We start from the raw sequence: 14,753 nt of genomic DNA on the forward strand, positions 1-14,753 counted from the left end.
AGTGTGCCCTTTGGAAACAATCATCAAAGGGGGGATGGTTTGGAATTTAAGGCATGTTCTGGGAGCTGGACTGCAGAGGGTGTTGGAAAAGTCAAAGTGGGAGACAGTGGCCAGAGTTCTTGATAAATTTGCTTGTTTGAAAGTTCTTCTCAGCTTAGGGACCACACTTTGCTGAGGATCCTGAGTCTCTCTGTCTTCCTAGGCAACTGATTTAAAATTTGCAAGTAGCTTTACTGCCAACTGCTCATCCTGAACGATCATCTCTGTGCTGTGGAGTAGTTGGATATTTCTCTGACACATTATCTGGCATATCATTCAGTTTTGTTAGATGAAACAAAAAGATGAGTGTAAGAAGTGATTTACTGAATACTAGTACAGAACAGAAAGCAAATTTTATTTTGTTGTTTTTCTTTTGTTTTGGGTTTTGTTGCTAATTATTACTGAAAAAATGAAAGAGATGTCTAATCGGCTGCATTATGAGCTAGAAGGGGATAGAACACAAAGACGGTAAGTATTTTCTTTTTGTTTTTTTAATGCAAGAAATGTAGTTGCTATAAGCTGCAGTAACAAAGTCTCTTAAACTCTTTGAAATACAACATTCAGTGTAAGATTTGCCATATAAAGTTGTGTACAGTTAATAAATAATGGACAGGTGTGATACAACTGCGCTTTATCAAAAGAAGGATAAAAGACAAATCTTCTCACCTATCTGTTTTTAGAACTCATGAGGCCCCAAATGAAGTAGACATAAAAGAAAAAGAGAGACTGAAAGTCACAACCCCAGAAACTGAGGGGCTGAGCAATGGTTCGGTGCAAAATGACGTCCAGGATGACGTACAGAGCAAGATAAAGCAAGAGACAACTCGACTGACTGTGGAAAACATGGTGAGGAAACAAAATCATCATTAGGACACTGTACCTGAAACGCAGGATAAAAAGGAAGGAACCATGATTCTGTAGTATGGGCAGGATGTTTTCACAGTTCATTGGGGAAGACAAAAGATAGGAAGGTTTCATGTTTCTTCCACCAAATATAAGTAAAAGCAAGTCGTAATGCTATTTAATTGTGGCAATAACATATAGCAGTAGAAGACATATTTTAATTGTGTTTGTGCTGAACTCACTAGTTTTGATTATTACAGGATCTTGAAGAAAAACTAGACATGAAAGATAGAATAATTAAAAAATTGGAGGATCAGATCAAAACTCTTACCAAGACAATTGAAAAAAGTAAGATATTGTTATGTGATTTTTTTTTTTTAAGCGTTGAATGTTCATTGTGTGTTTAAAGGAAAGTATATTTTTTTAAAAAAATAAGAAGGTAGGATTTAGGGCAGGATTAGAAATTTAAAACCTCAGAAAGAACTGCGAGAGGAACCATCAACAGAAATTACATAAAAGTCCTTTCCAGTATTTCTTTTTCCCCGGATAAATAATAGGCATATATGGGACCGAGACTATACAATAAAGATTAAGCCAGAGGCATAAGGTTCTGTCAACAAAAGTTAATACGTCCTCTCACACCAACTGTCTCTGAGCCAACAGAACGTTCGTTTTGCATCAGATGAGGAACTCGTCCCATTAGCTTTCAAATGACAGATGGCTCCTGATATGAAGTTAGTTTGTACAAAGCTCTTACACAGCAATTGTTCACTACAGAACGCTCTTAAAGACCTTGCAGGGGCAACTAATGTGGAGACGTATTGTTGCTGTTTACTTGTCTTATTAATGCAAGTAATTCCACTGAAACTAGTAAAGCTACTCACACGAATAATAGAAATGTTACTTAACTCATGACGCTTGGAACCATAGCTACGAACGTGGCTGTGAACAGGGCCCGTACTCGGTTTGTCACAGAGAAAACGGCTTTTCTCCAATGGCTTCTTCTCAAACGAACACAGCTTAGCCATTTACCTGCGAATAACAGCGCTCTTGTGTTTGACAGCTGAAGCTCATGTGCCCACTTTGCCCAAAGAGTATATTGGAATGATGGAGTACAAAAAAGAGGACGAAGAAAGGATCATTCAAAATCTCATCCTTGGTATTTGTAACACTTCAAATTTTATCAGCAGTCAATGATATTCAGTATAGAACACTACAACAAAAACGACAAGGCACCATATTTCGTTTACGTTCAAAGTTGCCTTTTTCCTGCTTTCTTATCACCAACAGAACCTGAAGGCTCTATATTGCTCTTTTTCTACTGCCAGACTTTTCAAGTACACAAGTACTTTCTCTCTGAAAAAATAATCTGTCTGACTGTATATAATGCTGACTCTGTTATCTTTCTTATTATTTATTCACTTACAAAGCTCTAAATCTCAAAGAGCCACACCAGAGACCTGAATTTACTTTCTTCCTGGTCATCTACTAAGGCTGTAAGTCACTGGGCTTATATCCCTGCGTGATAGATTACGCTCCTGTCTATCCTTTCCTTACAATTCCCTTCGCTGAAGGGAACTGCACTTTCACGTCTCTCTTGCAGAGGAGTTTTGTCCTTCCTCTGACTTACTTTGCAGTATCAATCTCACTGCCAAACCAACTTCTGTGCATTAGCTTACAATTAATAGTAAACTCGACACATTTTCCGTGTACATTAGTTCCATTATTAATTACTGCTTGGGAACAACATCTTCCTCTTCTTCTCACCTACTTCAGCCTTGTGAGCGTTTATATCTTTGTGAACAAAGGTGTGTCATAAGCATTACCAGCTTTTGGTGGGGCCTCCAGTGGGTAGTGAAATGCAAATTGCCTTTTGAAGTTGTCCTGTCCAGCATAGCCCATGGCGGGCTCAGGGTTTGCTGCAATACTCTCTTACCTCTCTGAAAAACTTAATTAATACTCTTACCTGAACAATAGTGTTAGAGAAGTTTTTAGAAATGTGCAGTTCTTCAGTAAATAAATTATCAAGTGCGTGCTCACTGAAGAAAGAAACCCGGCAGTGCTTGTCTTTCTCAGAACGGTACATTGAATCACTGAACGTGTTGTATAATGAACTTGATGACTGTCCTTTCTGCAGATTTAAAGCCACGTGGAGTTGTAGTTAATATGATACCCGGCCTTCCAGCTCACATCCTCTTCATGTGTGTGAGGTATGCAGATTATCTGAACGATGCTGACATGCTGAAATCTTTCATGAACGTAACCATTGACGGTATCAAACAAGTTGTGAAGGTAGGAATTAAGTTTGGCTGTACCGTACCGTAGTTTTAAAATTCTTTAGTTTGTTTTGTTTTGGTTTTTTTAAGAAGATGTATCTGGGGAATGCTGACATTTCCACTTGGTAGTATCCCTATAAGAGAATAACAGTCATTAGTGACATCCTTTTTGGAAGTTTGTAGTGGTATCCCTGTAAAGCCTTCAAGTAAGGTTCCAGTGTGCTGAACACAGAATGCATTAACATAAACTATTTTTATCTGAAGAGCATATTTACAAAATCATTTAAAGCACTTTATATTTCACAATGAGTAGCTAATTAGGTGAAGTGCACCTTTGCTTTCAGCACTGGTGAAGGCTGGATGAAAATGAAGGTTGGTATGTCTGGCAGCAGGCAGGTAGTGGAATTTTAAGTTTTTTACACTGCTGTTCTATTAGTGTCATGTTTTTTTTGACATGTCATTTGGTCCCGCAGCATTAGTACCCAGATGACTAAAGTTATGTTGTCAGCCAGTTTACCAAATCAAATTAAAAACAAGAAAGGGATTTGTAGTTCGAGGAACCACCAGACGTGCTGTGTAGGACGAACTGGATTGGACTATGGTTTTATGCAGTTGAATTAGTTGTGTGGAGAACGCCTGTAGTTTGTTCACAAACAAATCCATACCAGAGTTTATCCATTAGAAAAGCTTGTGTTTACTGAGCTAATAAAACACAGTAAGGCATAGTTAGAGTTGCGTTGATACGTAGTGCAGTTTCACCTGTGGGTACAGGCAGTGTTCACACCTCTCTGCAGGAAGACCTCCAGCACACTACGGCACTATGCACAGCAGTGTGTGAGACCCCTGGGTTCAGGCGAATTTACTGAGCCAGCCTGTCTGTCACGTAAGAAGAGGTCAACAGTGTTTACCCAATAAAACAGGGATCTTTGCTCTCGGGCTAACGCACAGGCAGGATGATTTGTTCAGCTAGCATGTTACAGATGCTGTGCACTCCTCCTGCTGTAGGTGGGCTCTATCATACCAGTTCTGTAATGGTCTTCAGTTCGGCTCTTAAATTAACTTTGTGAGACAATGCCATTATAAGATTGCTTTACTCACCATTTTCAGGAACATTCAGAAGACTTTGAGATGTTGTCCTTTTGGCTTTCCAATACATATTATTTTCTTAACTGTTTGAAGCAGTACAGCGGGGAAGAGGTAGGATTGATTTAATCAAATCATTTCATTACTTTACCTTTGTCAGTCTTTAATTGGAATTAAAAATAATGATAATAGGTAGATAATTACTCACCTGCTCTCCAGTGTTCCCTCCGGATATTTACATATTCACATTGCTCTGCTGTGGTGTTATAAGTTTTACACAAATATGGAAGTAATGGGTCAAGTGACATCAAGGAAGCATTAAAGTGCTAAAGTAGGTTAAAGACACGTAAACTGCTACTTAATTTGAACTCTTCTACATGAGATTAATGTGAGCTAGACTTCAGACATCCAGCTACCGTATACATATAAACCCTGTTTTACTATTTTACAACCGTGGCCATTCAAACACCTACTGCGACCAAAATAAGGTTATGGAAGACCCCAGGAAAAGAGCAAAACAGTAAAATGCCCAGTTTTCCCTTATTTCACTTGCTTGTTTAAGCCAAGATTTCTCCTGAGATGCAAAAGTCTTTAAATTCCTTTAAACTGAAAACTCTTACTGTTTGTTCTTGGTAGGTTTTGTAAACGTAGGCAGACCGCTCTGAAATTGCACACGAAGGTAGTCCTCAGCATTAAAGCAGAGAGGTAGCACAAAGCCTTGGAACGCCAGTGACTGTGTACGCTGGCTAAACAGCAACACTCCCTCCTCTGGTCACCTCGGTAACTTCCAACGGGCGGAGGAAAACCAAAAACATTTAAACTAATTCAGCTGCAACAGCAGGGAGAGGGCTGAATCCAGAATTTAGAGTTTTAATCTATATTTCTAATGAACATTCAAGACTTCACATAAATTAAGATTCAGTGTAGACTTTTGAAGGCAGAATTTTCCTCATGAAAAGTCCAAAAATGAGATCCATTTTCATCAATAAAATGTAATATTTTTTTGCTTGCCAACACAGTTTAAACAACTGCATTTTGGCACTTTTTTTTTTTTTTGTGGTTGGTGTTGGGGAAGGGCAGGGGGAGTTTGTTCTCTGTTTAAGTGGTATAGGAATTGTTCCAAAGTCAATTGAAATGTGTGCATGCCTTTCCTTCGGCTTTAGCAGGCTTTGGGAACACTGTAAACATCCACATAAACTGGAAAATGAAGTGCAGGAGGCCCAGAACTGGGAGCATCCCTTGAAGTTGGTTGTAGCTTTGACTCCTGAGACACTGTTCAGCCAGAGGTGGAATGAGTTACTCCAACACATATATTACATTGTAGTAAGAGTTTATAAAGTTATGCGATTTCTAATAATTATGTTTACACTTTACTTGTAGGAATTTATGAAATGTAACACTCCACGTCACAATAAGAACTGTTTGAAGCATTTTGATCTCTCAGAATACAGACAGATTCTCAGTGATTTGGCCATTCGTATCTATCACCAATTCATTACTGTGATGGAGAACAACCTTCAGGCCCTGATCGGTAAGGCAGCAGCAATCCCAACAGCCCGAAAAGGAGCTTGGGAAGTATATGAATAAAGCTCATACACGGAGGCAAAGGGAGGGACAGACTTCGTTCTCCTGTTGATTTACACGTATGTGTACCTGCACGCGTGTTTCCTCACATACAAATGCCGCTGAACGGTGTATTCCCACAGGGTTTGGAAAGAGTTCTTTCTCACAGCGCTTCCTGGGGTGGGGTAGTGCTTTGAAACGTTCTACAAAAACAAAAGGCGTTTAAAATGTATGTCCTCCAGAAGCCTTTGTCCGTATCTTTTTTTTCTTGTATGAATTAACTCTTGAAGTAGCCTGAAAGGAGCCTTAGGAGTTCTGGTCTGATCAGTTATTTTCCGTTGTATTTCAGTACCAGGCATGCTGGAATATGAAAGTCTTCAGGGAATTTCTGGCTTGAAACCTACAGGGTTCCGTAAACGTTCTTCTAGTATAGACGACACGGATACCTACACCATGACCTCTATCCTGCAGCAGCTCAGCTATTTTTATAGTACTATGTGCCAGAATGGCTTGGACTCTGAGCTCCTAAAGCAGGCAGTGAAGCAGCTTTTCTTTCTGATTGGAGCTACCACCCTCAATAGTCTCTTCCTCCGCAAGGACATGTGCTCATGTAGAAAAGGAATGCAGATAAGGTAAAGCCAGTAAAGTTTTAACAAGCTTGGGAATGAATTTTTAACACTTCTTCTCTGTAACGCCCTTTATCTCTAAGTCCTGGATATTCTGTAACCGTTCTGCTGGAAGTAGCCAATATTTTTTTTTTACTCTCTTTGAAAAAGTAGATATTTGCATTTTGGGCTGAGCTTTCTCAATGTGATACATTATAAATTGTTCTTTCTGTGGAAGCACTAATGGAGGAAAAGACAGAGAAAATTAGTCTGGAGTTCAAAGTCCGATATGTTTAGGATTCTTTCCATGCTAGTTCGCTCATGATGTGACAAAGAGTATTTTTAATTCTTCGTTACTGCAGTAAATAGGTGCAGCATCCCGTGGCTGGCAGACAGGCAAAAGGTCACTTGCATTTTTCATGCACTGAGCCAAGAAAGGCACTGAGACAGAGCCTTCGAGGGTGTAGGTCGGGCTTCGTCTTGATGCTTGTTACAAGTTACATGCTCCTAACTGTTTTGCAGAAGATACCGTTCATTTGTTCTCCATTAGAGAGCCTGCACACTAAGGTGAAAGAAAATCAGTCAAATCTTGATCTGTCTGGGAATATTACTAGAAGAAAGCGGCTTTAACCTTTAGGTCATCTGTTATAAGCCTGGCCCTGCCCTGTAATGTGCAAAGGCTGTTCTAATTTCCTGTACAAGCTCAGTTGTAAATGCATATTTGGAAGATATACAGATATACAGATATATGTGCTGCAGCGTAATAGGTAATGACACTAGATGTTGGTAATTTTGTGTACACAACAGCTAAATTAATAACTTGCTTTCTATTGTCCAAGCTTTAAGAAATAAAAAAATATAAAGAATTGAAATAGAGAAGGGATCAAACTTAGAGATCAGCAAGCTATCAATTGATTTTTATGATCCACAGGTATGGTTTTTAACTTAAAAGGTATGAACTTGAACACTGCACTAGAGGAGCATTCCTTCTTTAGCAGCCTTTAACGTAACTTGCTTGTTAGGGGGAACCTGACATTTCTGTTGCCCATTCATGGTTTAACACAGATGTAACATCAGCTACTTGGAAGAGTGGCTTAAGGACAAGAATCTTCAAAGCAGCAACGCCAAAGAAACTTTGGAGCCCCTCTCTCAAGCAGCCTGGCTCCTTCAGGTCAAAAAGATCACAGATGATGACGCCAAGGAAATCTGTGAACACTGCACATCTCTTTCTACTGTGCAGGTAACGAACCATCTGTTTTCTTCTGGCAGCACCAGCTTCAGCGTCTTAGCTATCTAAAACAATTTGTTTCAAAGAGCTATTGGCCTTTCATTTGATAAAAACCAGCATTCCTCAGCATTCCACATCACCAGCTGTTAAACTGCATTTTCAACTCCTTATTCCCCACGTTTTCATTCCACAGTCTATTTTCTTTACTTTGCCACAGGCTTTTTTTTGTTGTTTCCCTTAATCGATCGAGCTTTTTCTACATCTCCTCGATCCTGATGATACCTCTGGAAACGAGTCATAGCCATCATCATATATGTAACATCTCATTAGGTGACCAGTCAAAATTCTCTCTTTATTATAATTTATTTTTCTGAAACTTTAAATATTAATAAAGATGTTATATTAATGCTTTCTTCTTTTAATCTCCTTGTGTTTTGTGACACGCTAAAACAGTCTTTTTGTAATTTGAACAGATAGTTAAGATCCTCAACTCATACACTCCAATCGATGATTTTGAGAAAAGAGTGGCTCCATCGTTTGTTCGTAAAGTCCAGGTAAGAGCCACAGCTATCCCTGCTCATCTTCCAGTTACAGGATACTGCACACACACCGCGTTTGATGCTATACAGTTGTACTTGACCTTTATGTCATATTATTACTGAGGTGCTCGGCTTCTAGACATTTGGAACTGATCAAAAATGTGTTCTTAACGTGTGAAAGCAAGATTTGCAATGGGAAGCAAAAATGTACTGGTTTTGCTTTGATTCTTAATAGAATATTTCCTTACCCTTTCTGTTATTATTTCAGGCTATGCTAATCCATCGCGAGGATGCTCCACAGTTGATGCTTGATACCAAATATCTCTTTCAAGTGACGTTTCCTTACACCCCCTCGCCGCATGCCTTGGAAATGATACAAGTCCCCAGCAGCTTCAAACTTGGCTTTCTCACAAGGGTTTAAGAAACACAGGGCGTTCCTCAGAGACTTCCATGGTTCATTTCTCTAGCTGGTGGATAGCAGGGAGCCTGCAGTGAATCAAAGTGTTAAAAATCTTGTTCTTGGGTCAAGACAGGAAAAGCAGGAATAATTTCAGCTTGTGATTTCCTTCTGTCTTTTCTTACTCTTCTCCCTTCATTAGAGTCCTACAATCATGACTTTGTATCATCAGCTGGACTCAAAGCTAACCACACAGTTATTTAGCTCAAAACTCACAAGAAAAGTGTTTATCTGACCAGTTGCATTGGTGCCCTGTCAGCACCAGTCTGAGTGGAAGACTGCCATGTGATAAATGCTATTACTTTACAATTTTCCTTGCCTTTGCTTCCTGTAATGAGATTTGTTTTCAATTCTATTCATTGCCTTGATATACTGGATCTGTTTTACAGTAGCTTTCACCCTTCTCTACTTTTTATATCTTTATTCCTTTCATAAAAGAAGTCTTTTATACCAGTTCCTCAAGAAGATTGTAGCAGGGAGGGAAGGGAAAATCCTTCCACAATTGTTTACCAAAAAAAAAAAATCAATATAAATAGCTCCATTGAAAGTAGGGGGCTGAGATCAGTCTGAGAGAATCGCAGTTACACCCCCGTATTGTCTCTTTGTCAGCACGCTGGCTTGGCTCGCAGAACGCTTGCGCTGCAGCTCAGGCACACTCTTCCGCCAGGAGAAAGACTCGGGTGCTCTTCTTGAAGAGAGATTGCAGTTTTGTTCTCTGCAGTGACGAGTCTGGATTTTCTTATCAGTCACTGTAACAGAAAAGTCAGATATAAAGTTCATGTTGTGATCGTGGTTTCTTTAAAAAAACAGAGTAATCTCCTGGCTTGGTTCCATGTCCTGTGCTGTGTATTTCAGAATACACACCGCGTGTGCACGCAGAACACAGCATCTTCCTCCAGTTCTTCCTTCCTGGTTTCCCTCCTCCAGCCTAGGCTTTGAACAGGAATGAATGCGGCTACCGTGGTCTGGTCTTACTGACAAACCAAGCTGAATTCCTTACATTTCATCCTTATTTATTTCAGTTCAGTTGCAGGATCGTAGAAGCAGAAGTGGTCCCCTTCTCCTTCTGGCTTCGTTCTGTCAGAACAACAACAAACAGCAACTTGTATTTAGTGCTGTTCTGTCCGTGTCACAACAGGTGGAGAAACAGCATTCTCCTCTCCACAACGGTGACTGTCCTTAGAAACTCTTCGGTGAATAATGCTAGTTTTCTATTCCAGCCTCTTAGATGTAGTTACTAAAATTGAGTAACTTGGAAATATTTAAAGGGTTCTTATTAATTTAGTAAATGGAATATTAATGGTGATACCAACAGAGATGTATTTGAAGCGTATGATGGGAAAATGTTGTGTTTTGTTCAATAACAATCAAAGCTGTACAAAATACCACAGATGTGTAGGTAGACTAGAATTTTAATCTGTAATAAAGTAGCTTTAAAATCAATTTATAGTGCCTGAGTGATGCGATCGATAGTTACGTTTTCAATATGTGATCATTTCAAAGAAGTTACTTGGAACTACGTGAGCACTAGTGAACACTGCCAGGTTTGTATTGCACCATAAATATTTATTTAATGGTCCAGTTGCTTTGCTCTTACATTGTGTATCTTCCTGTCGGAATGGTACGCTGTCTTTTCTTCCTGGTGAGTTTCTGTAAATATTTTAATACAAGCAAGTTCTGTGCTGTAATTTTTACATAGCTTTTTTTCACAGTCACTGGATCTGTACATCTCTGAACCTGGGACAGTATGAGTAAACCCCGAGCCCACCCTTACACCTACGTCCCACGGAAGCATCGGAAGGCATGTATGTCTTTATGGCAAAAACTATTGATCAAAGAAAATTGTTCTAGCAGTTTGGCGCTAGGTTGCTCTGAGAAGTTTCTGTGAAGTGTGCCGTTAACACTGCCTGTGCAAACAACAAAATATGTTTTTAGAGGAAGGTTAAAATTGATCAGTGTCTACTGTATGCGCTCAGAAATGTGCGTTGCTTTTGGTGACATTAATGGCTTCAACCAGTGTGTAGGTACAAAATTCTGTTTGCTCTCAATACAGGGAGCACTTCTAGCGAGGGCAGGTCCAGGAAAGAGGCATTACCGAGGTTCGCTTTCCTACACTGGGAGTAAAGCAGAAAGCTATTTCGTTCAAACGGGAGAACAGCGACTGATGGGCCTTACTGCAGAGGGAAAGCACTGCAGTGGCTCGTGGACTGATGTGTAAGATGTTGTTGACATCTTTGGATGCGTTTAGCCATGAGGCTTCAGCAGTTTATGGGAATAGGTCTCGGCAGCACAGTGCTGTGTACCCACGATACTCTAAGGAAAAGGATCAGGACAGGTTAATTCTACCCAAATCTCTGCAGGGCTGTGACCTAATTTTTTTCCTTTTTTTTTCCCCGCCTCCTCATTTTGTCTCAGATCCTCTCAACTATCAAATGCAAACATCTAATGGCGTGATTTCAATGACTTCAGTAGAGCCTCAATACTAGATGTGACTTTCAGCACTTTTAAAATTACTCAGGTGTGTTTTCATAAATCTCCCCCAATTTTTTCTCCAAAGAGTGCAAAAAAGCAACGCTATAAAATCTTACTGATTTTAAGTTTATTGCTTTAAAACAGATGAATGGTAAAAGTCTATCCAAGGAAGAACCCGCATGGACACTAACCAATTTGGTTGGCTTTTAAATGTCACTAAGAATATGAGACAAATTTAACACTGACAGTGCTATTTGTCAGAATGTGAGCTTGATCGTTGGAAAAGTCAGTTGTCAGTCTCCTCCCCAGTACGTTTACACCATCCAGAAATTGCTGTTATATGGAATAGGCAGGCAAGACCTCGTTTGCTTAGAGGCTGTGTTCTTTATATTTCGAAAGAGAGCAGTTAAAATAAAGCTTTTTAACCGTAATCGGTAGGTAACCGACCTGAGGTGATTCACTCGGAGAGGCTGAGCTTTAAATACCCTTTAAGCAGACTTAACCAGAAGGTTAGCAGCTGCTCACGGCTTATTTAGTCATCTTGAGATTCCTCAGGTTCTTGCTGTTTGAAAAGGTGGGTAATTTTGGATTCATTTGTACAGAATTTCTCTGTAAGTAGCGTTTTTCTCAATGTTCACCATGCTGCCATTTTTAAATTTCTACTGTAACTTTAAAAATCTAATAAGGTTAAAAATTTCAGGCTACGAGGCAACATGTTGTAATCGTTTTAGACCTTTCTGATTTAAATAGTTCATGTCTTTATAAAATAGTAAACAAAACCATCACTGCAATCTATCTCAGGTATAATACTGCTTTGTGATTATTCAGAAGGTTTTTTTGCTTCTCTTGTAGCAAAATTTTGTGGTATGTCATAGTCTTATCTGAAGTAAAATACCAATAGCACGTTACTAAAATATACAATACCAATACCTGTTATTCCAGTAAATTCTTACACTTTATTTAAGATTAATTCTGCCCGGAGTATTTATTCCAAGCCAAACAGATCCTTCTCTGAAGTCTCCAGATCTAGTAATGATAATTTATCAAATAAGGTGGCATTTTTTCCTGTAATACCTTCATTTTCCCCTTCTGAAGTGGAAGTTTTCCTCCTGAAGCATAGTTGGCCTGGTGTCTTGAGGCTTCACACCAAGTATTTAGATCTGCGATTATGTCACCCCAGTTTCCCTCAGTGGGAACCACTAATTTGAAGCACCCTGAAATACGGGGTTTTCCGTTGTCAGCATCCGGTTTGAAGAGTCTAGCAGAGCTGAGCCCGGGTGCTGTGGTCGCTCCGAAGCTACGAGCAATACTAGCACAGAGAGGCTCCTCTAAAGGATGGCAGCTTGTGGTCTCAGGCTCCCTGCTACCAAAGAATGCCTTAAAAACTTCAGCACGTATTTGTTGCTTTTCATCAAATGGAATATAAACCTCTCCTTGACCACACGTAGCTGATTGAAAGCTCCATAAAGGTTTCAGATTAATGCGCTGTAATGCACGTGAAGATGGGATGAAGGTATGTAGCTCCTGGAGATAACATCAAAACTTCTATATCCTTGAGTGTGGGCAAGATGTCTGAGTTTATCATCCCATTTTTCAAGCAGGCCACTGAAGCACCTAAGAATAAGCAGCAGAATACAGGCAGTGCACAGAACAGTTTGGCTTGGTTCTCATAAAATGTCCAGCCAAACAAACTCTAAAATCTGCATAGCTCGCTGAATTTCTGCGGCTCCATCTGAATCTTTCTTGCGATAGCTTGTTCTCATTGTTAACCATGAACATGTTATTTCTGTACGTGTCTAAATACTGTTAAAAGCTTTCATTTTAGAAGTGGTGAAAGGCCCCGTTTTCCTGATGGAAAATGTACGGAGAAAAGTTACACTACAGTATTATTCTTGTTTGTTTTTATGACTCTCAAGTAGTTTTTAATTCTCTGTTGATGATATTGCTTTGATCCTGGAGGTGCTTGGCTGGAGAACAGAAGTGCATTCATAATGACCCACCTTTCAGTGTGCTTGAAGCATCAGTGTCTGCTCAAGCAGCACGTGGCTCACAGTATTTTTGTAGCCGCTGACTGAATCCTAGCTTTTCTTTTCAGCTTTTAAAACACTGCATAATATTGACTATTTAATAATGCAGCGGAAATACAATGAATATTGTTCTGTGCAGTTTTCTCACAAATCCAGCTGTTGTTGGGCATTTCTGATTACTGTCTACTGGCAGTAGTTGAGACTACGACTAATTTCCTGCATGTAGTGAGTCCATGTGCATTATAACCACGTGTAATCCACGCACATTATAACACCATGTCTATTTTGCTTTGTATTTTTCTTCATAAAAATATCTGCAGAGCCTGTGACTGTCTTGCATACAGCTGATCAAGCTCGAGAGATTAGTCCCAGAGAGAGATTATCCAGCCTACAGATGTCTCTACACAGTCTCAGCTGCGTTAGCTAGCGAAGTGGCCGTGGGAGGCTCTGCGCGGGACTGGCACACACTCTGTCCTCCTTCTCTCTCTCTTTCAGCTCCCTTGAACCGCAGAGATGGACCAGACCTTTTTAGCCGTGGTATTTGGTCCATGTGACAAGTGCTCCGCAGAGAAGCCCCTTAGGGCTGTTTACATCAAATCGGAACAACTCAGCTACTGCTCGCTATGTGTGGAAATGGTACGTTACTGATTTTATCAGCCAGAATGTGGAAAGACTGCAAAAACCCGTGTTGGATGTATGCATGGTCTGTTATGTTGGATTTTTCTGGACAGCAAATAAGCATTGCTAGGCCTGCAGAGTGCTGAACAAACACCTCTGCAGGCACCTGGTGTTCCCACGAGCCTGCAACAGAGCGGGCCCTGGGCTTCAGGGGTTCTTCTAATGATTCTTGTCGGAAAATGGCCACGAGCTTGCCCCTGAGGGTACCGCGTTCCTCAGCGGTGCAGATGTTGTGTACCTCTCTAAACTCTGCTCTGAGGTATACGTGTGCAAGGCTGCTTGGCCTATGATCTCGAGTGTGTCCCATTACCTTTAGCAGAACTTAACAGAAAAAGATGAAACCGTTGCAGTAAAGTCCCTCACTAGTGACGGGGGAATATGAAGTTCATTTGTCTCAATAAAACTGAGACACAAGTGAAGTGCTGTCAGAACTCCTTCGTGGCCCCCATTTCATGCTGAGACCACGCTGTCTCGTATGCTGTGTGCTGGGGGTGAGCTGGGAGTATCTACGAGGATAAGGTGGGAAAAGGTTGCACAGCAGTGGAGTGTCGTCTGTCACCACGTGTGTGCATCACCACAGAAGGTGGTCATGGGTTGATGAGCAAACCTGCTAGCCTGACCCGCAGGGTCTGCCAGAATAGCGGCATGAAGAAGGGGTGGTGTTGGAGGCTTTCTAAGCTCCAGCAGGTACTGGTGAGGTGATATCCCGCTCCCCTGGTAGGGTGCACCGTCCTAGAGAGATCACAGTGGCATTTTTTAGATGAAATACAAAGCTGAAGTCTTGAACCTCTGTGGCTTCTGAAGAGCTGGTCTCCAAAACGCTTTTGTAAACTTAAGAGTTTTGTTGTCCTGACTATTCTCCAAGTTGGAGTAGTTTTGTTTTCCCTTCCCGAACCATTGTGTATGACCGGTTGGAGAAAACATCCTTCACTGTCTCCTCCCC

The 14,753-nt window shown here is 40.5% G+C and overlaps 1 protein-coding gene across 1 annotated transcript in view; it reads left to right on the forward strand.

The window, feature by feature from the left end:
- The window catches only part of MYO5C (myosin VC), a 31,911-nt gene extending 23,314 nt beyond the window's left edge, over positions 1 to 8,597 (forward strand). The window contains exons 31-41 of the mRNA XM_010143109.1: positions 456 to 507; positions 720 to 885; positions 1,143 to 1,230; positions 1,946 to 2,041; positions 3,020 to 3,174; positions 4,266 to 4,355; positions 5,622 to 5,772; positions 6,154 to 6,436; positions 7,475 to 7,649; positions 8,111 to 8,191; positions 8,445 to 8,597. Of these exons, the coding sequence (XP_010141411.1) occupies positions 456 to 507; positions 720 to 885; positions 1,143 to 1,230; positions 1,946 to 2,041; positions 3,020 to 3,174; positions 4,266 to 4,355; positions 5,622 to 5,772; positions 6,154 to 6,436; positions 7,475 to 7,649; positions 8,111 to 8,191; positions 8,445 to 8,597 (1,490 nt within the window). The remainder of the gene's footprint in view (positions 1 to 455; positions 508 to 719; positions 886 to 1,142; positions 1,231 to 1,945; positions 2,042 to 3,019; positions 3,175 to 4,265; positions 4,356 to 5,621; positions 5,773 to 6,153; positions 6,437 to 7,474; positions 7,650 to 8,110; positions 8,192 to 8,444) is intronic.
- The last annotated feature ends 6,156 nt before the right edge of the window (positions 8,598 to 14,753 follow it).

The sequence above is a fragment of the Buceros rhinoceros genome, unplaced genomic scaffold (genome assembly GCF_000710305.1).
Source record: "Buceros rhinoceros silvestris isolate BGI_N320 unplaced genomic scaffold, ASM71030v1 scaffold44719, whole genome shotgun sequence".
Classification (NCBI taxonomy): Eukaryota; Metazoa; Chordata; class Aves; order Bucerotiformes; family Bucerotidae; genus Buceros; species Buceros rhinoceros.